Source organism: Pollicipes pollicipes, unplaced genomic scaffold (assembly GCF_011947565.3).
Source record: "Pollicipes pollicipes isolate AB1234 unplaced genomic scaffold, Ppol_2.1 Scaffold_6138;HRSCAF=7277_pilon_pilon_pilon, whole genome shotgun sequence".
NCBI lineage: Eukaryota > Metazoa > Arthropoda > Thecostraca > Pollicipedomorpha > Pollicipedidae > Pollicipes > Pollicipes pollicipes.
Window position 1 is genome coordinate 21,845,785 of NW_023596818.1, and position 27,118 is coordinate 21,872,902.

Sequence of the window (27,118 nt, forward strand, 5' to 3'; positions counted from 1 at the left end):
ATGTATGATGGAACAGTTTATCACGTGAATCAGAATGCATTCCGACTCAAAAATGTTACGAAAGATGCATGAACCCGTGTAAATGAGAAGTTTTAGGGCAGTTTCAACAAACTATTGCTGCACCCGAGGCTATCTAATAGTTGCACCCAAGGCCATTGTTGCACCATTGGTTGTACCCACCGGACGACTTACTTTGTCCATCACTATTGTGTAGAGTGACACGGCGCGGCTGCGACAAGTACTGTTTATGGTGTGCCGGGGATTTTTTAGGCTTGGTATTTAGCGACACTTTTTCAAGATGGCGATAATTCAGCCATGGTCGCAATGTGATTGTCTGGGTAAGGCATCTTTGAAATGAACATTGGTGTTAGAAAAGACGGAATATGAGGTGATAACCTGGTGAGGATTAAATAGACTTCCTCTGCATTATCTCACTGTTTACATAACACTATGGTGCAACTCAGTGATATTGGATGTCCTCCCAAGTTAAGGAGGAGGTGGATAATCGGTAACAGAAATGTGTTTATCCAATTTCAGCCATCTCCCAGATGTCCAAAGGACCAATTCTCACTGTTAAGCCACCATTTTAGTTTCTGCACCTGTAACCGAAAAGGTACCAGTGGTGATACAGATGAGATTGGGTTTGCAGTATAGTTGTAAATTAAGTCACTATAATCTCTTCAAATGCATGCCACCTTTGCTGACTCAGTGAAGGCAGCAGCAGCAAGCAGCTGACTTACTCAGGGTAACAAAAATATTGGGTAATACCAAGCTGGTGCTACTGTGCTGACCCTTTTGGCTGATTGTGGCTGTCTGGCTGTGTCTGGATTAAGAATTGGCAATGAATTGTTTGCATAAGAATATACTGCTGTGGTTTAGTTTTAATGTTCAACTGTATATGCACAATGACAGAAAGAGTATGGTAATTTGTATTACAGATTAATTTTAACTGAAGAAAAAGAGGTAGAAATTTGAGTTGTTTTATTCAAAACATAATTGGAAATTATATACATTATGTCAATCAGCTTGTCATCTTACCCTACATGTCATCTGAGAAAAAGTCTTTGGTAGTACCATAATGGTACCAAAAACACTGTTTTGATCACGGACTATGTTTATGGACCCATGAATGCTAAGCAGAGAGCTAGTGTGTTAGAGAGGCTGATTTCATCATTTTAACTGCTACTAATCTAAGTAAGAACCAGCTCATGGTATAAAATTAACAAACATTTCAGTCCACAAGAGCAGATTAGGTCCTTGGACAGGTAATGTCTGCACCCAAGAAGTATTAGGCTGGCTCTGTTGGGTTGGCTTGTAATGTGCTGTGGTGGTTTGGTCTTGTGGTCTGACCTATAAATAGCATTAGCACCAGTGATGTGTTGTGATGGCTTATGTGTATTGCATGAGATTTATATGGGGAAAGGCATTGACTCATTGCAGTTTTCAGTGGTAAAGGAGTGTAGAGTGCATGAACACACAAATTTGTGCATGCTGCCATATTGTGCACCTTAGTGCATGATAGTCTAAATGGAAAAAGATTGTCATACCAGTTTTTATGGAAAGGGATCATTATATGCAAAGAGTACCAGGATATTTACATACTCCATTGATTTGGGATATGCATTTGCTTCCCTTTGTTTCAAACATTTTGTTATTAATTTCACTGCATTTTATTTGTCAAGGGCTGGTTGCTGCTGCGATTGCTGGCTCAAAGGCTATTGGTATTTGTACATATGGTAATTACTACCTTTTATGTCATTGGAAGAATGTGTGCAACATGCAGTTGGGTTCCCCATTATTTTCATCTTTTGATTGCCACCTCACATCCATTCAGTATTTTTGGAAATGCTTGCTGCCTTGGGTAATGAAAAAGCTGGTGCACAGGGCCCAATTGTGTTGTCAACAAGTCAGGTATCTGCTGTGGAAGCATTACCAGCAACCCTCATTGATTTTGTTAATTCACAGGCATGAGCCAGTAAGTGGTGGTGTGGTGACACCTGCGGAGACACCACACAGCAAGGGCCATGCCGCGTCAGAAGCAGGCGGCCCCGGCGCGTCGCACGGAAGAGGAGCGCGCTGCCGACTCGTGGTCGGGTCAGGACCTGCTGCTGCCGGGCGGCGACGCCTCGGCGGCTGGGCCGGCGGCGCCCGACCGGGCGGCGCCAGGCGAGCGGGGCACCGCGGGGCTCGGTCGACCCGCCGCGGGCTCGGAGTCGCCCGATCTGTCCGCCGACAGCGAGAGTGGGTCGACGCTCAGCGACAACGAGGTGATTACTCTGAGCGACGATGACGACGGCGACCAAGTGATCACGCTGAGCGACGGCTCCGACGGCGGCGCTGCGGCCGCGGCGGCGGTGACGCCGGCCCGGCGGCGATCGCGCGCCTCGCGCGGTGATGCCGAGTACGACCGGCTCGCCGCCGAGCTCGCTGAGTTCGACTTCTACGTGCCGGTGGCGGCGGGGCGCACCGCGTGCTCGTCGCCCGCGCCGCTCGGCTCCCTCGAAGTGGTGCTCGCGGAGCCGGTACCGACCCTGCCCGACGCCGACCAGTTCTGGGTGTACGTGAGCGGCGAGCAGCGGCGCGCCGTCCTCTACTTCGAATGGAAGGTGCGCGGCGACGGGACGCGGGCGCGCCAGCGTGTGGCGCGCACCGCCTGCTTGGAGGCGGCCGCCGTGCAGCGAGAGCCGGTGTGGCGCACGCTCTCCGGCTGCGGCGGCGCCGTGGAGGTGGCGCTGCGTCACTATGAGCCGACGTCGGGCGTGCTGACCCTGGGTCTGCTGCTGGCGGAGCGCGTGTTCGTGGAGCTGGCGCACCCGAGCGAGGTGCCGCGCCGCGCCAACGCCGCGTTCCGCGCGCTGATGCGCCAGCTGTTCGGCCTGCCGGGCCGCGAGTACGAGTTCCGGCCGTTCGGCCCGCTGGACGTGGAGGCAGTGTACGGCCGTCTGACGGAGCAGCGACAGCGGGCGGCTGCCGAGCCGTCCGACGAGCCGCTCCCGCCGGACCCGCAGCACCCGCAGCTGCTGCCGCGCCTGCGGCCCTACCAGCGCGCCGCCGTCGCTTGGATGCTGCGTCGCGAGCACCGGCCGCCAGCCGATCCGGCCCAGCTGCACCAGTTGTACGTGCCGCTGCCGCTGGGCGGTGCCACCGTCTACTACTGCCCGCTCGGCGGCTGGGTGGTGCGTGAGCGACCGGCGGCGGTCAGCTCACCGCCCGGTGGCATCCTGGCCGACGAGATGGGCCTGGGAAAGACGGTGGAGATTCTCTCGCTGGTACTCACCCATACCCGTCAGGACGTGGAGAAGGTGGAACCCCGGGAGCCAGTGGACCTGCTGGCGTACGAGGCGTCCGTCAAGTTGGAGGAGGCGTCGAAGCGGCGGCGGCGGCCCAAGCGGACGTGGTCGCCGTCCGACTCTGAGGATGACACGCCCGCTGGGATGGGTGGCCAGGCCGAAGGTCGTGCCGCCAGGCGCGCCTCGCGCTCCGCCGTCAATGGAGGCGCGCCGGGGGAGCGTCCCACCCGGCAGAGTTGGGCTTCCGGCGGAGAGGCCGACGCGTCCTCGGACGACGACGACGACGTCGTGTACGTGGCGCCCACGGTGAGTCGCGGCGAGCGGCTGAAGCGGAGGCAGGCGCTGCTCGGCGAGCCGGACAAACCGCGGGTGGAGGCAGCCCGCGCCGCCGCCTCCCCGGTCACCCCGCAGCCGCGCCAGAAGGCGACCGCCAAGCCGTGCTCTGGCATCCCAGATGACGACACCGTGGCCAATTGTATCGAGGACGTGATCGTGCGCGAGTGCTACGGCGGCGCGGCGCCCAAGGACTATGTGCGCGGCCTCGGACTACTGCCGCACTGGGCTGAGTTCTCGGAGCGGTTGATGGGCTCGGGCAGCGACTCTTCGCCGGAGGCTGACGCCGCGAAGCAGGAGAAGGCCGAGGCGAAGCCGGAAGAGGCGGACTCGGTCGCCGACGCCATCGAGGACGTCATCGTGCGCCTCTGCTACAACGGCCGGCCGCCGGCGCGGCACCGGCGCGGCGTCGGCGTGGTGAGGGCCCCGCGCGGCCGCCGGTCCAAGGCACCGCCCTCAGACACTAAACGGCTGGCGCAGCTGCACTACGAGAACGTGCTGGCTGAGATGTCGCCGTTGTGCGCACGGCCGCCGGCCGAGGAGGTGGACCCGAGCTTCTCGTGCCTCTGCGGCCGGTGGCGGGACCGCCGCTACCGCGTGCAGTGCGGTGCGTGCGACACGTTCCAGCACGCCGCCTGCGTCGACTATAAAGTGGAGGACCCGCTGCGCGGTCCGTACTGGTGCCCGCAGTGCTGGACCCGGCGGCCGCCCGTGCGCTCGGGCGCCACGCTCATCGTCTCGCCCTCGTCCATCTGCGACCAGTGGGTGCAGGAGATCGGCAAGCACATCCGGCGCGAGGGCCTGCGGGTGCTGGTGTACGCCGGCGTGCGCAGCGACCGCTACATCCAGCCACAGACGCTGGCATCGCACGACCTGGTGGTGACCACGTATACGGTGCTGCAGCGCGAGCTGAACTACGCGGCAGTGGGCCGCGCCGGCGGCCAGGCCGGCAAGCGGCGCGTGCAGCGCTACCTGCCGCCACCGACGCCGCTGCTCTGCGTCGACTGGTGGCGCGTCTGCCTGGACGAGGCGCAGATGGTCGAGTGTCCGACGTCGCGCACGGCCGAGATGGCGCTCAAACTGAGCTGCGTCAACCGCTGGTGCGTCACGGGCACGCCACTGAGCCGCAGCGTCGGCGACCTGTACGGCCTGCTGCTGTTCCTGGGCGTGGACCCGGTGTGGTGCGAGCTGTGGTGGAACCAGTGCGTCTACTACCCGTACCTGCACGGCGAGTTGGCGCCGCTCGACCGGCTGCTAGAGCGCTGCCTCTGGCGCACGGCCAAGGCCGACGTACTGGACCAGATCGAGGTGCCCGAGCAGTCCGAGCGGCTCGTGCTGCTCGACTTCTCGCCGGTCGAGTCCTACTTCTACCGGCGCCAGCACGAGGAGTGCTCGCGCGCCGCGCTCGCCCGGCTAGCGGCGCTCGGCGACGACTCGCTGCAGCTGCACGACATCGAGCGCTCGGCCGTCAACCAGCTGCTGCACCCTCTTCTGCGGCTGCGCCAGGCCTGTTGCCACCCTCAGGTGGTGCGCGGCCAGTTCATGCCGCTGCACAAGTCGACCATGACGATGGAGCAGCTGCTGGAGCAGCTGATCCGACGCGCCACCGCCGAGGCCGAGGAGGCGCACCGGCAGCGCACGGCGGCGGTGCACGGTCTGGCCGCGCTGCACGTGGAGCGCGCCGAGTGGGAGGCGGCCGCCGACCTGTACCGCACCGTGCTGCGCGAGGCGGACGAGCTGCGGGACCGGCTGCAGACCGACATGCTGCAGCGGCTGCACGCGCTGCACAACCTGGCCGAACTGGTGGCGGCCGGCCGGCCCATCCCGCCCACCACGCGCGACCACCGGCTGCGCGCCGAGGCGGCCGAGCTGCGCGCCGCCTACGTGGGCCGGCACTCGGCGGCGGTGACGGCGGCGCGCGCCGCCGCCGCCGAGCTGACGGCCGAGGCGGACGGGCACGCGGCTCGGATCGACGCCAGCGTGCGGCCTTGGTTCGCGGCCGTGCTCGTGCGCTGGGCCGAGGCGCGGCCCGGCGAGCCGGTGGAGCGTGTCACGCAGCAGCTGCGCGACCTGTCCAACGCCGACGGCAACGCCGAGAAACAAGTGGACACGGGCGTCACCAAGCGCACCACGACGCTGAAAGGCCGGACGCCGCCCAACACCATGATCGGCCGCTTCAGCAGCGCGTCCGGGCTGCAGTGCCTGCTGGTGGCGCGTCTCAGTCAGCTGGCCGAGCTGCGTGCGCAGACGCAGGAGGCGGTGGCAGCGCTGGCGGCGCTCGAGCCCACCTGCCTGGTGGAGGCAGCCATCGATTGCCACCTGCGACCGAGCGGCGGCGCCGCCGACCACTGCCGGCTCTGCGCCGCGCACGATAACTTCCCGCTGTACGAGCGCGAGCTGTTCTACATGGTGCAGGGCCGCGTCGACGGCGGCGAGCTGAGCGGCGTTGAGGGCAAGATCAGCGTGCTGGGCGAGCTGCAGCGCGGCAACTGGGGCGACAACGAGACCGAGCGCGTGCTCAAGACGCTGCTGGCCACGGCGCGCCAGCTGGGCATGGGCCAGGAGGTGCTCCAGCTTGGCACGCACCACATCAAGATGCTGGAAGCCATGAAGAAGGAGTTCAAGAGCCTGCGCGTGCTGTGGATGCGGCTGAACGACCGCGTGTCGGCGTCGGACGAGCTGGAGATGTGCGTCCTGCGGCTGCGCGCGCGGTTCGCCGACGAGCCGGCACCAGACCTGCCGGTCAGCCGGGGCGGCCAGCAGCTGCCCACCTACGTCATCGAGCGACACGAGGTGGAGGCGCACATGGGCCGGCTGAGGGCCGAGCGCGCCGTGGCCGAGAGTGAACTGCGCCGCAAGCTCGGCCAGTGCCTCTACCTGCAGAACCTGCAGCGCTCCGGCACCGACTTCCGCGACGGCAACCCGGACTCGTGCCCCATCTGCGAGAACACGCTGGGCGACCGGTGGAGCGTGCTGCAGTGTGGCCACTGCTTCTGCATGACGTGCGTGCAGCGGCTGGTGGAGGAGTTCTCGCTGGGTGGGCGGCGCGGCCGCCTCAAGTGCGCCATCTGCCGCGAGCTGACGCGCCACGCCGACATCGCGTACGTGAACGCCGACCGGGCGGCGCCGGCCGGCGACCCGGTGCAGGTGTCCGGCAGCCACAGTACCAAGGTGGAGGCGGTGGTGCGCTGCGTGCTCACCGTGCTGCGCGACGAGCCGGCCGCTAAGCTGCTGGTGTTCGCCACCTGGACGGACGCACTCGACCTGATCGCGGCCGCGCTCGACCAGAACGGCGTGCAGCACCGCAGCCTGCACGCGCCCAACCGGTTCCAGCGCAGCCTACGCGAGTTCCGCGGCCGCGACGACGTGTCCGTGCTGCTGCTGCCCGTGCACTCGGGCGCCAACGGGCTGAACCTGACGGAGGCGACGCACGTGATCCTGACGCACCCGGTGCTGGACCCGGGCGCCGAGCGTCAGGCGGTGGGCCGCGTGCACCGGATTGGCCAGCGGCGCGCCACTGTCGTGCACCGGCTGGTGGTGCGCGACACGATTGAGGAACGCGTGCTGGCGCTGAACGCCGGCCGGCCGGCCGCGCACGCCGCCGGCCAGGCCGAGCGCGGTCTGACGCTGGCCGACCTGCGCGAGCTCTTCAGGGATTAGTCGGGGGAGAGGGGCGTGCGCTGTGTGTGTGCTGTGTCCACTGTGTGGATGTGATGGAGTGGTGACGCTCACTGTGTCGGGGAGGGGATGGAAAGGCGTCCGTCGGGGGCCCGTTTTCCCTTTTCAGTGCTGTCTGGAGGCACTGTAGAGACAGCTGTGACCTGTGTGTTCTCTGCACTGGCAGAATGACGGGGCTGTGGAGGGGACCCGTCTCCAAAGTGACATCGAGGACACACGGTTTGGTGGTGGAGCTGGACCAAAGGTTCGCCCTGTGGCTGCAGGGACAGCGGCACCTCTGCCCTGCAGGGACGCCGCGTCCGAGTGCGCTCTGTGGCTGACGTGTGGCCGTGAGCAGGCCGGTGGCGCGCGCGCCGGAACCCGTGTCGGGCAGCTGTGATGGAGGTCTCGAGGACTCCCGCAGTTGTACACGGCCGGCCCAGCCAGACCCGCCCGCGCCGGGACCTGTGTCGGGCAGATGTGATGGAGGTCTCGACGACTCCCGCAGCTGTACACGGCCGGCCCAGCCAGGTCCGTCCGCGCCGGGACCTGTGTCGGGTGGCTGTGATGGAGGTCTCGAGGACTCCCGCAGCCGCACACGGCCGGCCCAGCCAGGTCCGTCCGCGCTGTTGCCTGGAGGCAGGGTCGTTTGAAAATCCGCCGGAGGGGCGATGCCGCCGTGTTTGGGAGGCTCAAGTGTGGATATGCCAGTTAGTTAGCTAGTCCGTAACTATGTGCCGGGAGATGTACCCAGTATGTTATTTACATTGACGGTTGTACGTATGCCTCTGGGAGGATACAACTTATTTCTGCAGAGCGGAATGCGGAATACTGATGTGTTACGCCAACAAAGTGTCAACAATTGATGTGTATTTATACTCATCACACGGACGTTGAGTGCTTCACTGGATCTGCATGCTGTCTTGTGGTACCTGATTTCAGTATGACTCACGAGTCGTGCCAGTTGTTTATTTTCTTTTGCATGTTCAATAAGCTCATTGTTCATAAATGCCAGCGTTTTCTTGCGAATGTCATATCCTTTACAGTGTCATACGAGGCGCTTCATGAAATACACTGCCCGTCACATGTCCGCCACAGCTTTTCTACCAGGGCCGTACATCACAATCGGCTGGCCTTTCGCGCGCGATCAGATTTGCGACTCCTTGCGGAGGGCTTTCAAAGCACAACGAATCGGGGCATAGTGCCTGGTGTGAGGGAAATGGGGCTGGCTCTCACGACCTGGTTGTGGGATTTAGAGCGGCCCAGGCGTGATTAATGTGCTGAGCTAGGGAACCGCGGTGTGCCCGCGATCGTTCAACAGACGTTTTAGCCGGGGCGGGGATGTCGCTGGGGTTCCGGTCGCTAGACTTTGGTTGGGGCGAATCGGACGCTGTTCGCAATTAACGATTTTGATAAATTAATCAGCTAATTGCCATGTCGGTTGATTGAGTCATTCCATTCTGACCACGCATGCTGACCGTGTCTCTTGGCGTTCTCACCACCAGATTGGATCATTGATGTGGTGGTTTCTCCTTTCACGCTTTTCACAGGGGCACAAGTTATGGTGTGCACGCGGTTGTATGGGGTCATAACCTCTCAGCCCCCACCCTGCCCGCCCTTCTTTCGGGCTTATTGCTATGAGACGGCTTCATTCACCCACCGATCATCTGTGCCGGGAGTCGGGCAGTACTGCTTGTGAGCACTGCGGTGACAAATTCATGATGATCAATGATCTTTGTATTGATCGAAGGTTTTGCAAGGCGTTTGGGTCAGGGTTCTTGCAAAGTTTGGCTTGCTGCGAAGACGCTGATCTCATCGTTTCGATGGAACGATCCCAAGATAACGGACAATTTTTGTCAGCGAAGTCGATGTTCCGTGTAGTATCACAACATGGTCGCCTTGTGTAAGCCTAGCCCTAGCACGGCAACATGGCCGCCCTTTGCAATCCTAGCCCTCGCACAACAACATGGCCGCCCTGTGCAAGCCTAGCCCTCGCACGACAAGTTGTCATTTGGGCCTGTGATGAGCCCATCAACCAACCGTGCTTTCTGACAAGAGAGCCCCGATACTGCGTCCACCTTGGGAGGGGCAGGTGTCCGGCGCTGTTTCAATAAGGGTCTGACCCACATGCTTGCACCGCCACAAGCCGTGGTTGGCTGATCGACTGTTATCTCTCGGGGAGTCCTATCGCGAACGTTTCCGTAATGCATGCCCACATCACTTCCCAATTCTCAGAACAGGCCTGCACTTGTCTGGCTTTTATTTCAGCAAGGCCTGTGACGGCTACCATTTCGATACCGATAGCGACGCTGCGCCTATGCTGCGTTCGGTTCAGTCGCCCGTCTTTTCGAGACACGTGACCACAGACACACTACGTTGCAGGATCTGTGGATGCAGGTGCTGTGCAAATGCGAATCAGGCACTCAGCAAGGCCGTTGCTAATGGGGACGTAGGACTCGCAAGGGTGTCCGGGGGCAGCGTTGACCTTCCTGCTGCAAGTGCTTGGGCCCCAAATGACCGGTGTGCCCCTCTCGGGTATCGGTTTGGCCTTGCCAGATCACCGGCTGACCCTCAGGCGCTGAATGCTGTCGGCGCTCCTGGCACAGAGCACGGCTGCCGGCAGCACGAAAAGCGCCAAGCCACGACTCTACGAAGGCGGACAGGACATGAAGGCAGAAAAATCACGAGTTCGCTAACGAGAGGTCACATTTGGCCCCGCGCTACACAATCTTAGCAGCACAGACGAGCGACGATAGTCTGCAATCAGTCAGCAGCCGCACGCACCAATTGACATCGAGCGGCGCGCCAGAACCAGCACGACCTCATCACGAGACCAGCGAGGAGTCGACCTAACCCGCCTGACGCGCGGCCGCCCGGCGCCGCCCCGCCGCCGCCGCTCAGTGTGTCTTGTCGTAAGAGTCCTTCTCCTTGTAGCCTTGGACGTAGCCGTCGTTGCCGTGAATGTCCTCGCGTCCGGCGATGCCGCGGCCCTTGCCCGTCTCGTCGAAGCGCTCCTTGTGCTGGCCGGTGTAGCGGCTGGTGTCGGTCAGGCGGCCCACCGCTCCGGTAGTGACCGCCTTCTGCAGCACGCGGCACCGGAGGCGGCGGTGAACCCCGGGCCCGGCACACGAGACGCGACGAAGCGGAGCTGTTCGCCGCGTGCGCTGCTCGTGCTGCAGTTAAGGCGTGTAAATATTTACACCTGGCTGTGAGGGGAGCGCCCCAGCCAATACACGATCGTTTATCGCTGCCGGGAATCAATGAGGTGGCTGACAGACTCTGCAAGTCAGAGGTGGCCCCTGAATTGACCAGAATCGATCACCATGGCGACATATGTACACAGCAGCAATGTCTGTGGCGCACGCGCAAGCAAATGACATTGTCGAATATCACTAACGCGAGATAATAACGCTGCACCATTTTGCAGAGCATGCACATGATCATTGTGATCCCTGCTGGAGGCCACGAAAGCTAAAATTATCTCCCAGGTCAGCGCACTGGACATGACATGAGAACAAAGAGGCTTGGAAATGTGCGATATACAGGAGATTGTCACAAACCGTGGCTCCCTTTGTTCCTGGATCACCGCAGTCGGTCAGTTTGGTCTGTATTTCGTCCAGGTCCACCTTCTTGGTCGCTGCTAGGTCAGCCAGAAATGTCTTGAAGTCTTTCAAGCCGACCTTCTTCTGCCTGCGGACAGGTCATGTCACACGTCAGGTTGTGGGACGTACACTTCATTTACCATTTATTGCGCGGTTACCTGCGAGTTTAGCTCAGCGCATTTAGTATGAACCCCAATCAGCTGCAAACGGTCCAGCCATGTGAACCTGGTGCAAATTAAAAGTTCGCTTGTTTCACTCACTTGCAGTGGCCGTGTTGAGTGTGTGCGCTAACCCGCATATGATTCGCTGCGGTACTTTGTCGTCACTCTCGTGTAAACGTTCAGGCCAAGCGTCCCGTTATCGCCCCCCCCCCCCCCCCATTTCCGGCCTGCTGAGCGGACCCCGCCCCCACGCGGTGCGGCCTACCCCACGGCGTGCAACAGGCGCCGCATGCGTGTTTGACGTCCCCTCCCCAGCCCTCGGTGCCGTGCCGTCTGCGTCTGCCGGCTCGGTTCACTACGCTGGCCGGCGGCGGCCGGAGACGGTGTTGTGCTCGCGGCCGCCGTGTTACAGCCGGTCGATCGCTGCCGTGTCGCGCTCCAGCTCCTCACGCGCCGGCCAAGCTGTTTGTCCAGCCTTGGGTCGATGGGGGGCCCGCAGCCACGCTAGCAGCTGTCCGAGACCGGCCCCGCCGCGGCCGCAAAGTAACGGCACGGGCGCACCGGCGCACTCAGGACGGCGAGAGCAGACACGCCGCGTCGTATCTGGTCGGCATCATGCTGCAGACCTCCAATCGAAGTGCAGACCACGAAATTACGAGGAATTTGTACGTACGGAAGGGATTCTTGAGCCGAATGTTGCAAACTTCCCTCAGCGCTGCGGTTCTCTGCAGCACTCGTTCGTTCGCTGGAGGGCGGTTTCACTCATTGCAGTGCAGTTGGTTTATTTAGCCGATTGTCGTGCTGACATTTTGCTGAGTCAGTTAATAAACGCGTGCAAAATGCTCGTAGCTAGAGCCAAGGCTAACTGCTGACAGATCATCGGCCACACGGAACACATTGGGCTCGCATGCAGATCGTTCTGTCAGTAGCGTCGGATGTGAGCTATTTAGCGAGATGCAAAATTCAGCAAGATGGGCACAATTCGAGCCTTTTATAATTAAAGGAGATTACCTTACATTGAGGTGATGCCAGGCCAGAAAATAATCATGACAGGGATCGCACGTTTTCCATAATAACCGCAGCTGGTTCCAGGGCGGGTAGATCAAAGTAATAGACGTATTATTGTAAGAACATTTTTTCTGGAGATGGATTCATCCGCACGATATTACGTTTCAAAACATGCGGTGACGCCACTACGTCCTTCCCACTGAATCAGCTGACACTAGGCTCTCTGTTTCCTGAGATGCCAACATAAAAAGCCCATTGGTAGCAATGACCGTGTGAAACAAGTAGTTTCGCGTATTACTAAGATATGCTGTCGTAACATTATTCAGACAGGTGCGTAGAATAGGGAATTTAATCTTAAATTGGTAATACAGTCAAGTGCTTCGTAGCGCAGTATTAGGCAGTGCCCTTGATGACGTACTCATCTTATTCTAGAAGTATTGAGATCTACGTTCTGGCGTCAATAAATACAGACAGTGGACTTCATGAGTGGGAGCGTAGCTTCCGTCGTGATGTGGGCTATTTGCAGCAGAAATAAAGAGATAAGAGCGCATTTCATTTCAGGAATGAAACCCGTACAAGCCATTCAATTGTTTAACGTGTTAATCTCATTTGCACATCGACAAATGATCACACATAATTACATGCTACATTATGCATGCGCTGTGTCGACATGAAACGTCCACGCAAAACCATGCAAGTTCGGCGGCTCCCGGACAAAACCTGTGTCATTGACTCGTGCTCTGCCTTACTTGAGCTTCCCAAAGTGGATGCCAGTGTCCGTGGTGGTGAGGCTCTTGGTGAACACGCCCGCCTGCTTGAACCACTTGTCGATGTTGGAGAGCGTGATCTGCGTCACCGGCGACGCCGACGCCTGACTGTGGGTGATGCCGAAGCCGCAGAACTTCTTGAACTGCGACTCCAGCGTGGGCGCGGTCATGATGGATCGCAGGGTAGCCGCCGCTCACGTGCCCAGATCCAACAGCCGATGTTCCAGTCCAACGTCAGCCCGCACTCAGCAGACCCACTGCGTGGCTGGTGCGCCCTCCACACCCGGTCTGCGAGACACGCTCCGCAGTGTCGCCCACCCCCGCTGCTGCCGACAGACCGACTACGCGATAAGGGCGTCGACAGGCTGCGCCAGCGGGCGGGGCGGGGGCGTGGGCGGGCGCTGCGCCTGCGCCCCCTCCCCCACTCCAGCTCGCCAGCCAACCCTGACGCGTTCCACGCCGCTGCAGCCGGGGCCTTCGTCACGAACAGGAGCCCGGTGACTTCACGGCAGGGTCGGGTTCGGGGCTCCACACAGTGTCCCTATCGTGACGCCGCACTGGGCTCCGCGACGACATGGCAGGGTCGGGTTCGGGGCTCCTCAGTGTTCCTAACGTGACGCCGCACTGGGCTCCACGGCGGCAGCGGCAATAACCAACCCATGTGTCAGCAGAGCATCATTAAAGGTGTCCGAAGGGAGACGGAGGTGGGGTTTTGACATGTTTGCCCTTGGGAACCGCGAATCGACCAAGGATGTTGATCGGCATTCAGCCCGCGTCCAGTCGATTCGACGCGGTCGATTCGTAACGCCGCACCCATGTCTGCCTCACACCCCGCGGCTCACGTCATGCAGTCATCGGTCATTGCTAGCTGCAGGATTCAGACAATTTGTGTGCTATGCTAATTGGTGTTATGATGGGCAGTTAAAGAAGATGCCGGTATAGATGCCGGTAACAAGCCATATTTTTCTATCGACGTGAGGCAACTGATAACGTCTGCTACAATGCCGCTGATACCAGGGAGCTTGATGCAGTTTACAGAGACCGCCATAAATTATGCCAATAGTAGGTGCATTTTCGCGGCATGATTGGACCTCAATCAGAAAAGCGCAGGGAGGGATCGATACATAGACGCGATTGAACTTGAGACTTCAATTCTTCTACAGCGGAGCTTTGTGCCTTTTGGAAGCGGCATTGCCTCCTCACCTCCTCCCCCTAAGTTTGCATCAGTTCTCTAAATACACCACTCAGATCACTAACACGACCGCAAGACCGCTAAACGGCAGCAACAAACTGTCCCTTGATAGAAATCAGGTCTTTTCAGTACACAATGAATGCCGTGAAATTCCGCCTGAATGGTTGGTACATCTTCGGCAAAGCGCCTCATATGCACCACTGATACCAGGCAGGTTGGCTGCAATAAATACGTCATGGGAACATTGGACGACTAGCCATCAACGGGGCGCTGCTTCATTGCCGGGCATCGCTGCTCGTACGCCAAATGTCACACACAACGCGCCTGGCAGCACCTGCAGCTCATACGACAGTACGTATCGTGTCGTATGGTCGTCAGGCATGGCGGGCTCATGTGAATGGGCGCTTGTGAAATGAACGACGTCCAAGCCCTTTACGTGAGTCTAAACTGGGGGTACGGACACCAGGGCACGAATTTTCTTTATCGCCTGACGAGAACACATGTTTGTGACTGGAATCTTCTGACAACATTTTGACCCGATGTACCCCTTGTGTATCCGTGGCGTCAAGAAACAATATTAAGCAATAAAAAAGATTCGTGGTGACAATGGAAATGGAATCAGAAATGGCGACAGTTTTAGAAGATGTTGCCCCGCTACTAACCTTGCAAAAATGAACACAAGTAGACAGTGAGCTATTGCAAACAACAACAGGATAGATACATGATAAACGTTTCCTTACAACTTCGGGAGATAAGCATTTTTGGGAGACCAATGTAACCAGGTACAAGCAGCAGCTGAAGCTGGCTACATCGCTGACAAGAGCACGCCTTGCTTGGCGCTTAATCCCCGGTCCTGCCCGCGGCTGCTACGAACCCATTTTTCTGCTTTCCGCTCGTTGGACATAAGTTTGCAGGCTGCAATAAAGCATCCGAAGGTTCACTTGCACAGGCTTCTCGCATTTTAACACTCGCAAAAAGCGTGCATACTGGCCACAGCTATTCTCTGCATGTCGTGTGCAGGTGCGCCCATAGCACCACAGTTTTCCGCAGCATGTGTGTAAGCTGTCTATCATTTTGTGGCTTTGACAACCTATTCATCTTCACCATAACGACAGACTTCGAAAAGTTAGGGAGAACGCTACGGCTGCAAGTGATAACTTGTAGCACATTCCAAAGCCGAAGACCATATCGTCTCATGTCTGTGTGCGCTGTAATATAGCTTGAATTTTTAGCGTTATTAAAACAGTATATCATTTGGCGCCGCTGCAGGGTTCGGCACCAGTGAAGGCTTCCGAGCAAAGCTCATTTTGCGGCAGATGCAACTGCTATTTGATAAGCTGCTAAGCGGCGACAGGTAATACGCATGCTTTGAACTGTTTTCGCAGCGTTCCGCTTTGATAAGAAGCCTGAAGTGTACTACAGAAGCCCCGATCTCTCCGTTACTGTAGAGCTGAGACAAATCAAGCCGTATTGGCACAACTAAAACCCGTCAGAACGCCTAGGTTCGAGGTTATAGCGGTCAATGACTCGACACTGATGCACGGGTGTCTGTAGACGATCAAATATCGCAGCAAGGCGCGGCGCCGGCGGCGACGGAGTGCCACCTCAGACAGTCCGTTCTCAGCTGACCACTGGCAGACGGCAGGGCGTGACGTCCCTTGACCAAGCGGTGAAGGGGTCAACTGACTCCGACGTAACCACGATTTATTTGTGGATGTGACATTTATTATTTCTAAATTGAGCTTGATGCTGGATTGGCATGCCAATTACATAAAAGGGGCAAAAAACAAAAGCTGTGATTTGTTCTGTAAAAATAGCAAATGCTCTTCTATGCTGTGAAGGGTTATATTTGCCGAGCCCAAAAACTTAAACTGCGCTACACTGATACTGCATGATTATTCTTGCAGTGGGACATAGTGGTCACACAATATTCTAATATTTTAGTTCACTAGAGATTTCGCCAAGCAATGAAAGGTAAGTTTGAAGATTTCAGTAAATTTCCAAGGTTTCCAACTTTAACAATGCTCAGCGATCTGTCACTGTCCATCCAATCTTCAAACTAAATGCAAAGCTACTCTTTCTGTGCGTCTGGTGCTGATAGTGTGAGGGTCACGGCCATTAACCTTCATCCAGGCAAGCGTTCACACAAACTGCAGAACAGCCAGGCTGTATTGACACTCAAGCACATCATCACAATACCGGAACGTCGCAAAAGAGCTGGCTAACATTTTGTACATGATACGCCGACACAGTGCCCTCACAGCCCGTTCGCGGCCCACCATTGGCCACAGAGTGACGCCAGACACCGGCTCGCAGCGGCGGATACCGGGCGTCGCTGGCGGCGTGACGTCACCGCCGCGGAACGGCTGATGTCACCCCCGAGCCGCGCCAGCCCGCACGAGTGCCGTGACATCCCCCGGCCGGCGGCGGTGACGTCAGACGTCGGCCAGCAGGTCGTGCAGGCCGGGCTGGCCGGGCGGTGAGTCCAGGCGGCGCACCTCCGGCGTGGCGGCCGTAGACACGGCCTCCACGTCCACCTGCGCGCCGGCGCTCGGTCAGCGCCGCGGGCGGGAGGACACGTCCGCGACGGGCGGCGGAAACCGCACCCACGGGAGACGCGGCACAGCGCCAGAGATCACAGCAGTGGATCATTCATTCAGAGTTTGGCGAACAGCACGTCACAACAAACGAGAGCACGGCTCCGTCGCGACGTTAGATGCCCGGCCCAGCAAAACTCGCGCTGTGCACAGCTAAACCCAGAATGAGGCGGGGACAAAGAAAGGTTTTGCTGGCGTTTTAGTGCGGCGATTGCATAAACCGAATACGAGACCACAAGCGAACAGCTAAATGCAGGGATACTACGCGTCTCGTAAACTTCCACAGCTTCAGACCAAATGGCAGGTTCCATTCATCACCTTAGGATCATAACCGTTTCGTTTCGTGTGGCACTGAAGCCACCAATGGGACATAGGCAGGAGAGAGGGGTGGGGAAGGGAGGGGAGGGGTCTCGCCGGCCGGCACACTCACCTCCTCGTGCGAGCTGGGGTTGTCGGGACTGCCGGTGACCGGGCCCAGGCCGAGCGCCTTGCGCACGGCAGCTGTCGGCGCCAGCTCGCCCGGGGCCGTCTGGCGCGCCATCGCTGTCAGGCGACCCACTACCGCGTCCGCTGCCAGCGACCCGGACACGAGCGGCGTCAGCCGACGGGTGGCGGCCCGCGGCGCACGGCCGGAACAGCTCGGTCACCGGCCCCTCGCTCTTGGCAGACTCAACACAAAGCGTTTCACAAGTCTTCTTAATACCATATGACAGAGGTCACCGCAGCGTAATTGTCGCACACGCGCGGCTTTCCCATTTATTCCATTTTTCCCCTCATCCCGAATTCATACGTTGTATGTATATACACGCACATCTGCGTTGCCCTCCCTCCACAGCTAAGCATTTTCTCGCCATCTCCATCCCCTCCCATCTCTATGCCGGCCCTGTCCCCTGCTGGGAAGGCGCCGCCGGTCCCGACTGACCCAGCTCTGTCCCTTGCTTGGAAAGCGCCGCCGGTCCCGTCTCCCCGACTGACCCAGCTCGGTCTCCTGCTGCGAGGGCGCCGCCGGTGCCGTGTCGGGCGGCTGACTGAGGCGGCGCCGCTGTATTTCGCTCAGCGAGGCGATCAGCTCGGACGTCTGGTCCAGCCGGCCCGGCGCCTCCTGGCCACGTCGCTCCTCACTCTCTGGGGCACACGCAAGAGCCAACGGTCAGACCCGGCACCAGCGAGACTCGCGTGCATGTAGCGAGCCGTGCTGAGGCCGAACGCCGAGGAGAGACAAGTGGACTTTACGCGTCAGCTCTAACGAACCTGCTGCCATAGAGTGGAAATGTAGGAAGGCCACCACGCGAAAGCTTGTAATGTGAGATTAATACGAAGACGACGCTCGACACTCGAAACTGCATCCTCACCAATTGCATCCAGAAAGCTGACGTCGATGCCGAGGGAGGACAGCGACTTGAGCGCCGCGAAGTCCACCTGTTGGCCGGTGGGCGCAGCCGGGGCTGCCACGGCGGCCGCCAGGGCGGCGCTGACCAGGCGCTCCTCCATGGCCAGCTGGCGGTGCTGTTCGAGCACCTGCTGCGCAGGTCGATGCCGTCCGTCCGTCAGGATGTCCAGCAGGTTGTCCACCATCTCGGTGGCCATGTAGCACCCATCCGCGAACTGGCGCACACTGAAGGCGGAGGCAGGCGCCATCAGTCCAGCAGATGAATGCGGACGGCTATGCAGGCCGGCAGACTGAACAGTGGCAGTAAGACACCAACCCTCTGTTTCACACTGTCCTGTATCCCTGCAGCGCCTCGCTTCCCCGCGGGCGTGCTGCAGATGTCCTGTATCCCTGCAGCGCCTCGCTTCCCCGCGGTGCGTGCTGCAGACGTCTTGTATCCCTGCAGCGCCTCGCTTCCCCGCGGGCGTGCTGCAGGCGTCCTGTATCCCTGCAGCGCCTCGCTTCCCCGCGGGCGTGCTGCGACCGTCAGCCATCAGGCGGCGTCGCGGGCGAACCGACCGAGAATCCCTCTGAGCACGCGTGCCAACGGCGGGGTAGGGTCGTGCCGGGGCGGGGTACGCGCCGGCGTCGCATACTGTTACAAACAGAACCTCCACAGCAACGCTACACATGCCAACGAGCTTTTAGAATGAAACGCTGCGCGCCAACCAAAACAAAATCAAAGGCAATAAAAAGATGGCTGGCGAACCGGCCAGCTTCAACAATGTCATCAGTTGGCTGGGTACATCACTCGACAGCAGGATCGCGACAGCGCAGAACTGCACGAACCGAGAGCGCAAACTCGGGGACGGACCAGGGAGCCAGTCTGAAAGCCCGTCTCCAGTGCACTTAACACAGGACGTGCGACGCATTTGAATTGGTCCTTAGAAAGAGATTTCCAGGTAGATCGGAAGGGATAATGATAACCATATTTCCACAGAATTCAGTCTGTGATCAAAGGGGTCACACATCTTGTGTTACATCATCCAGCTTTTGCAACTGCTCAGTTCACTTAGCGACATCCTAGGCTGTCAGGTACCCCCTCCCCCCCCCCTAGGTAACCAGGAGAGGTGTCCACCACCGCGGTCGTCCCAGGCCGGTTGTTCTCCAGCCTGCCACACGGCACCTTACCTCTGGGCGCGCTGCTCGCAGGTCTCGTCAACGTGCAGCATCTCACCTTTGGGCGTACTGCTGGCACGTCTCGTCGCCGTACGTCTGAGCCAGCAGCTCGGACTCTTCCACGCTGATGTTGGCGAAGGCGGAGTCGTAGCAGGGCCCGTACGAGCCGTACGGCCCGTGGTGCACAGGCTTCACTGCAACAGGATAGAGGAGGCGCGTCAGCAGCACGCCGGGTCCCAGGGCGGCCATGAACCACTCCCGATGGTGGTGGCAAGAGGCGCCATCGTCCAGCCCTTCTCCACAACCCGATCAACAAGGCCTATGCGTACCGGTGCAATACACATGTATGTGCCGAAACAGCTGACGTGCCTCCATTCTCGCCGGCCCGCTCGTCTGTCCACGTACCGGGTTTGGTGATGTTGCGTTTGTCCTCCCTGAATCCGGCCGGGTGGGCCGTGCCCTGCGAGAGCCGGCCCGTCAGCACGCCCAGAGACACGGGCTTCTCCTCGCCGCTCTCCCCCTCCGCCGGGGTCAGGATCGACAGCGACGTGCTGCCATCTGGCCGCTGACGCAGGAACCCCAGCTGCCGACAACGGCCACGGTAATGAGCGCGAAGTGCAAGCTGTGGCAATATGCAATGACGGCGAGTCATAGCTCGATTGGTCGCCGGAAAACTGGTGAGTGCCTAACCAACCAATCACCTAAAAACATTTCCACTAAGGTGGGAGCAGCATGCTGCACATATGTCACGTGATAACCTGTTCAATCTGAGGGAGGCTGGACCAATGGTTAACACGGATGAGATAGTTGCTAAAACGCCGCGCTACAATACAAGGGCATGCGGCGGTCCAGCGGCGCCGCCATGTCCAGAGATACGACGAGGCACCTCTGTATCTCGCGCTGATACACAGCATCAACCAGGCGACACGCACAGCTGCCGACCAGTGATAGCGTTCACAGATCACGGGTGCTAACCAGTTCAGCATCAGAATAATGCGAACTGACAGTACAGCAGTACACCACCACAGACAGGCTGATCAGCCGCAGGTCACAGCCGCGAATGCCGGACGAAGATGACGCATGGCACGCGTACGCCGACAGACGGGGGGGGGGGGGGGGGGGGGGGGTGTAGTGGAGACGCCCACCTTGGGTACCGTTGTCCGGGCGGCCAGCCTCTCGGCCGCACGCCGAGCGGCCGCCTGCGCCTGCTGCAAGATCTCCTCCGCCTCCGCCTCCTCATCCACCGGCTCCGGCACGCTGGCCAATCGCAACGGCGCTCACGTCACCGACGGCCAATCATCGCTAACCCTCATTGAAACAGCCATATCCGCCGGCCAATCATGGCGGCGCGCACTTCACCGACAGCCCATATCATGCCACGTAACTCACACGATAAAGCGCTCTATGCAATGTTAAAAACAATCACGTTAACAACCAATCACACTGTAACACGAATCACATCAAGAACTACACACAGGCGTGGCATTACGGCAGGCCGATCATATCCGTGACAGCTGCGACAGCTACAAGGCAGCATGCCACCCATCATCACCGAGAAGTTCTCAACCTCTGTGGTCCTCGAACCTCATCGGTCCACGACAGAGCGCAGTCACAATTCTTTTCAAAGTCAAAGCCGAAAGAAATGAAGCAGAACGCTTCTTCAGTGCAGCTCTTGGGCTCGCGAATCAGAGGCACATTGAGCGGTGTGGTCTACATGTCAATGCTCTCCCACTATGCCGTAGAGCAGGCGTGACGAGGTCCCAAGGTATGTTATGCGTCGCAGAACACGGGATGGCCAGCAATTCCGAGATACCGGATCCGAGCCTTAACCGAGGAAAGATCAAACCATCTAACCCGGCTGCTGATAGAAGCGGGAGTGTCATTTACAATTTGCTTATGCCGTCTGTTTATATGTGTTACCTTTCTTATGCATTTATTACTCGTTCACAGCTAATTCACAACAATTTATCCACATGCAAAATTCGCGAAACTGCGAAAACGTTCCATTTCGTGGCGGACGGCACAATCGCGCCATGTCGATAGCCCATCGTGCTTTTAGGCGCGCCGCCAGTCGGGGTCGCTTCGCGCAGAGTTCAGCAGCAGATAGAACAAATAGCAGGGTAGTACCCCTCCCTCACCTCCGAGCATCCACACATCACATAAGTGATGTGAATGACATGCCGAGTCCAGGCAAGAATGTGCTCTGGTGATTCCTCCGCGCATATTCGAATTCCTTGGTTCGTGAAGCCTGCGTCAAAATGGCTCTTTCTCCGCCCCTGGCCACGCTCGGCGCGGCTGCTGCGACATCGCCGCGGACCACAGTCCAGGTGTGACAGTGACCTGATCTCAAACTGTGCCCTGAGCATCACGGTGGTGCAGTGCAGGTCATCACATCGGAGGCTCCTACCTTTTGCAGGCGCCGAGCGCTGCGCCGCCAGCTAGCTTTTCTAATCTAACGTACGGCCGTTTGAATATGAACCCGCTGCAATGGACAAACAAGCACCAATCACCGGAGCGTTCCACACGGCCTGGGCGAGACAGTCAGCTGGGGGGTCGTCCCGGAGGCGCCAGCTGACGGGCGGCAGCGGCGAGCGCTGGTGGGAGGCCGGCTGCCGGCTGCAGCGCCGCCAGCGTCCGGGGTCTCACACAATCAGGCGGCCAACTGGCTCGCCCAGCCGGCTCCGACGGGCGGGCGCCACCAACAGGGCCATCGTTTCAACAGCTGCACATGCCACTGTTACACCGCCGCACCGCCCCAGCCACCGACCAGCCGTGTTTGGGGCAGGTCCATCACACAAAAGCTACCAATGAAAGCAATACTGTGTCAGTGACGACCCTCAGGATGCAAGCCAGGCACGACCGAGCCCAAACTACGCCTACAAGCACCGACAAAAGCGAACGGGCCGGCGCTATCGTCAGCTCAGCAAGCTGGGGGCGCACAATATATGTACACATGGGATTCGCGGCCCATCATACATCGGACATGCGATACTCATCCACAACCTTTCCACAGTTAGGAGTGCTCAGAGCTGCTGACTTGTATCCCCAGTGTATTGGTTATTGTATGCAGCATAGAACCGAGCCAGGTTTAAAACCAGTTAAATGTGTATGTAGTGTAAATAATGCAGCCTGGATTCTATTCGTGATAGCTAGCAATACACTCGGGCTTTAGTGACCTTTGCAGACCTCTTCTGCACGTAACACCCACAATGAAGCGCCGAAATGTAGGTGTCTCGGCCCGACCGCTCCGCACCCAGAACAGCGAGTCTCGGAGGTGACTCCGTCCTTAATGAGTGGCAGATGACCGCCACAGTGATAGCCAGCAGCGTCCTTGAACGAAAATGGCTTGACACAGCATTGACGTGTGACCTATCTGTCATGGTTCACGTGTAAACCACTCGTCTCTCTCTGGACCGTGGCCTGGGCCGGGCCCCTCTCTCCTGACCTCTCTCCACCAAGGCCCTCGCCCCTGCGCCTCGTTAGTTCCCGGCATGTATCATCTATCTCCTGAGCCGTGACCTGAGCAGAGTCCTGAGCCACTGTCAGGGCGTGACCTGACCTCAGCTGTGCCCCGGGCGCGTGCTGACCTGAGTCGCTCGGCGACCGGCTCGGCGGCCTCGGCCGGCGGCGGGCCGCGGCGGCGCCGGCTCCACCTGGAAACCGAGCACGTCTGCGCCCAAGTCGATCATGGCCGGCACCACCGACCGCAGCTGGCCAGCTTGTCTGGGCTCATCATCTGACGGCAGACGCGTCATCTCATCATCATGCTCACACCAATATGACTGGTCATTACATCTGGACTGGCTGTGTGAGGAGGAAGAGCAGAAGGCCTGCGATCGCCGAGGTGGACGCGGGATACATCGCAGCGGGCCCGGCCACCCAGGGCAATCCATCGACACTGCAGACCCCGCGCCACACGCTCGTCTGTTCTCGCCCGTCGGGCTCGGGACAGCAGCGATAAACGGAAGCAAGGGGGGGGGGGGGGGAGGTCGACATACACGTCCCATACCGCTGGACTTGATTCTGAGCACGGAATCCCAAAACACGCTCACTTCATGTGTGATGCAGGGGCCGGATGTCACGGAAACACACACACAATATACGAATGTCGGACCGCCAAGACAACTTGTTTGGTGACTGGTGACTTAAGGCTCTAGTCTATGCATGCCATCACAATGCGCGTGCACAATGCTGCCACGCTGGGACGTGGCAGCCAATACCGTCGGCGAATCAGAGCTGGCCCGGAGGGCCACACGTCTATTTCGATACGTCACCACAATCCATGCCACTTTTAGAGGACAAACATACAGACTCCATGTTTTTTAAAGACCAACGCCCCATGAGTCTCTGAAGGCCGATAGCCCGGCCAGCAGCCATCATGATTGTCACCCCTGTCCGGCGACGTGTGGTGAATCGGAGCCGCGTCCCACCTTGGAGCCGATGTGCAGCAGCCGCTTAGCCGCCTTGAAGTAGATGGTGTCGGCGCGGTTGTAGGCCATGGCGTTGGAGCACATCAGCCGGAAGTCCGCTCTGTCAGAGCGGTGAGAGGTGGCTCAACTCACAGCAACGAGACGTGCGGCATCCGATGACGCCGAGGAGGGAGTGGTGAGAGGCGGCTCAACTCACAACGAGACACACGGCATCCAATGCCGCCGAGAAGGGAGCGGTGAGAAGTGGCTTAACTCACAGCAAACGAGACGTGCGGCATCTGATGACGCCATGGAGGGAGGCGGGTGAGAGGCGGCTCAACCCACAGCAACGAGATGTGTGGCATCCGATGACGCCGAGGAGGGAGCGGTGAGAGGCGGCTTACCTCACAGCAACGAGATGTGTGACATACGATGACGCCGTGGAGCTTAGGTAAGCTGACTAGACACCCGCGCGTTAGAATGACAACACGAAGTCACTCAAACCAGATTCAACAAAGCCACACTCGCGAACAACAGGCTTGCCAATCACAATCACAAGCCAGTGCTATGGTGGGTGCAGGCGTCATCGCAGGACTATAACTTCGTTTGAATTCAATATTACGCATCAGAACAGCAAAGCTCCTCCACGCTCCAGACACCCAGAGCTCACTGTCGTATACTGAGCACGGCGATTTAAGGAAGGGTAGGGCTGAGTCACGGATCCGCACCGCCCCCACAGTGCCGTGGCCCGGGCCGCCGGCTCTGACCTGGAAGGCGGCCAGGCTGGGGTAGCGGTCGGCCTCGATCTTGGTGCGCATGGTACTGAAGTCCATCGGGTGGCGGATAACGTTGGAGTAGCCGGGCGCCAGCGCGTCGGTGACGGGCGCCGTGAAGAACCGCTGCGTGTCCTTCTTCTCCAGGCCCTTGAGCAGGTACTCGAGGAAGCGCTGCAGCGAGCTCTTGGCCGGCCGCTGCTCCCGCTCGGCAGCCTGCGGCCAGCCGGGCGCGGCAGCCGGCATCGGCGCCGGCGCCGGCGCCGGCGGCAGCGAGGCAGCGGGCACGAACACAGGGGGTGGCGTTGGTAGTGGGGACGGAGATGGAGGCGAGGACGGGAACGGGGTCGGAGACAGGGACGTGGGCAGGGACGGGGATGCGGACGGGGACGGGTGGCGGGGACGGGGACGGGGACGGGGACGGGGACTTCAGGCGTCGGCGTCGGTCCGTGCGGCTCGGGCCGGGTGGCGCCGTATCCTGCTCGGCGAGCGGCGGCACGGACGGCGGCTCCGGAGAGGAGGCGGTGCCCTGGCTGAGCGGCTCGGTGCCGGAGCTTAGCCGCGACGTCTCCTCCAGGCCGCATGCCCACACCGCCTCCAGGTGACGCCGCTCCTGGCCGACCGTCACACAGCCGTCACCATCACAACAGTCACCGTCTCTGATATCCAGCAGGGCATGCCACTGAGTGGCGTTTCTCCTGATGGACATTAGAAGCAATGAGCTTTCCCAGTGGCAGGAGCTTAACTCACATGTTTTGAACAATCTAACACCTTAGCCCACTTAGGCAAATAGGCCCACAGATGAAAATGTGAAGGACTGACCTTAAAACAAACAAACTCGGGCATACAAATGCCAGTCAAACGCACATGTACCTTCTTGTGTCTGTGACGTTCCCTGTCTCTGTCCTTGTCCTTCTTCTTTTTCTTCTTGTGTTTCTTCTCCTTCCGCTGTGTCTCAGCCTCATTGATGGCGGCCATGCTGAACCTGAGTGGGGCGACCGCCGGCGGCGGCGTCACCGAGCGGGGCTCATGGTCGGGAGTGAGTGCGACGCCCACCTTTAACACCAGCCGGAGGCCGGCTGGTCGGCTCACCGGCATTTCTGCAACCAGCCAACAGGCTTTGTCAGGCAGCTACTCTGGTGCTTATGTAGGATAACCAAATATGCAGACCTTTGTGGTTGACTGCCCATGCTTTTAAATGGTCATGAACAAGCACTGGTGCTGATCATCACCAACAAAGATGCAGTAGCTCAAGCACCATTCCTACACATAAATGTCCAACAAAACAGCTGGTGATTACATGATCACACCATGGAGCTGTAAGCATTGCCCCCAACAAGTGTCTGCTTCTGAAATAGATGAACCTTGGACCTTCATAGGTGAAGTGGAAGTCAAAAAAAACACACAGTAAAAGCAATGTAAACATCAACATTTATTTTGCATACATAACCTCTCTGATCTGGTTGCAATGGTAGTAGATGCATTTGGCCTTGGTCTGGTGCAGTGACGATGGCTTGTGGACCAAAAGTTTTGGGTGAAATATGAACTACCAAGAATCACCAATTTTAAGATCAATGCCTGCAAGTTCTACTTTCGTAGAAGCCTAAGGGTATGCCTTCTCACATTAGACATGTGAAGTGCAAAACTCACCACAGGAAACAAAAGAGCTGGCCACAAATTAAACAGGACTTTTACTAGCATACCATACATTCAGTGTTCAGTAATTAGGCACACTGTAACCTGGCCACTTTGGAATTTCATTTTCAAACAGCTGATCTGAGGTGATCACTCTTAGGGTGTCAAAACTCAAGCTTCTGCAGACATTTCAGAGCTCTCTTAAGTGGTTCAGTGAGCATGGAGGAAGTTAGAGGCTGGCAAAATGCATATAAGTGCCAAAAATTCTCCACACACAAAAAAATTATGTCATATGTATGATGAAGGGGGCAGACCTCTCTGAGCATTCATCATAAAAAATCAAATGAGCTGTTTTTTGCTGATGAATAAACAAAACAGGCCTACCAGGGCTTAAGGAGATCGTGTCCCCCTACCCTGGCTGGATCCCTGAACAGTATGGCTGCTGGCTACATTTTTCTATCCTCAGAATATGATAAGAGAATCAAATGGTGCCCAAAGCAATCTCATTTGAAGTGACCAGCACCCACTTTTTACTTATTGGGTCCTGTATTAACACAGCTCTTAACTGTCCCATTACTGCTTGCCAAGGTGACAGTCAACTGGGGAAAAAATGTTAGCACACATACTGGTGACACCTGCTTAGATCAGTATGGTAGTGATGCAAAGCTAGAGTATGCCCTGTAATGACTGGGGTGGGCATCACCAGTGCCATTCCCCAGCAATCACTGAAGGTCCAATTTGGGAAACATGGCCACCAATGCATTCCAGCTACCTGCATTCCTGAAGGCTATGAAGCCAGCCTAAATTTTGGAGAGTGTAGCATCCTGATGCATAGCCACCTTCCATATAGGAGAGTGACTGTGTGTAATACATATAAGCCCTCCATTCTGGGGGAGAATACTCAGAGGTTCCTGTATGACAGGCATGACAGTGTTGCAGTGTCACATATCACATTTAGGTCTTCTGGCTAATTTATGGTGTCTTTCCTCTTGAGCCCTTTTGTACGCAAATGGATACAAAAGGGCTCAAAAAGGATGCAAATATAGGGAACCACGAACATACCTCCAATAAGGCGCACAACAGCGATGATAATGCGTACATATTCCACCCACCTTCATAACGCTCCCGCCTATCAGGACCTATCAG

The 27,118-nt window shown here is 58.2% G+C and overlaps 2 protein-coding genes across 2 annotated transcripts; both read right to left on the reverse strand.

Moving 5' to 3' along the window:
• Window positions 1-9,794: 9,794 nt before the first annotated feature.
• Window positions 9,795-13,146, reverse strand: LOC119106472 (tubulin polymerization-promoting protein homolog). The gene is made up of 3 exons (XM_037230116.1): window positions 12,801-13,146; window positions 10,841-10,970; window positions 9,795-10,360 (listed from the first exon to the last, which is right to left on the reverse strand). Exons 1-3 carry the CDS (start codon window positions 12,986-12,988, stop codon window positions 10,178-10,180), a joined length of 501 nt encoding a protein of 166 aa, XP_037086011.1. The 5' UTR covers window positions 12,989-13,146; the 3' UTR covers window positions 9,795-10,177.
• Window positions 13,147-16,414: 3,268 nt separating this feature from the next.
• Window positions 16,415-27,093, reverse strand: LOC119105458 (bromodomain-containing protein 7). The gene is made up of 16 exons (XM_037228923.1): window positions 27,085-27,093; window positions 25,211-25,437; window positions 24,819-24,950; window positions 24,332-24,574; window positions 23,859-23,863; window positions 23,586-23,685; window positions 22,861-22,891; window positions 22,743-22,776; window positions 21,563-21,637; window positions 20,301-20,412; window positions 19,561-19,738; window positions 19,214-19,349; window positions 17,960-18,222; window positions 17,583-17,732; window positions 17,038-17,177; window positions 16,415-16,547 (listed from the first exon to the last, which is right to left on the reverse strand). The coding sequence occupies exons 2-16, from the start codon at window positions 25,433-25,435 to the stop codon at window positions 16,446-16,448; spliced, it is 1,926 nt and encodes a 641-aa protein (XP_037084818.1). The 5' UTR covers window positions 25,436-25,437; window positions 27,085-27,093; the 3' UTR covers window positions 16,415-16,445.
• Between the last annotated feature and the right edge of the window lie 25 nt (window positions 27,094-27,118).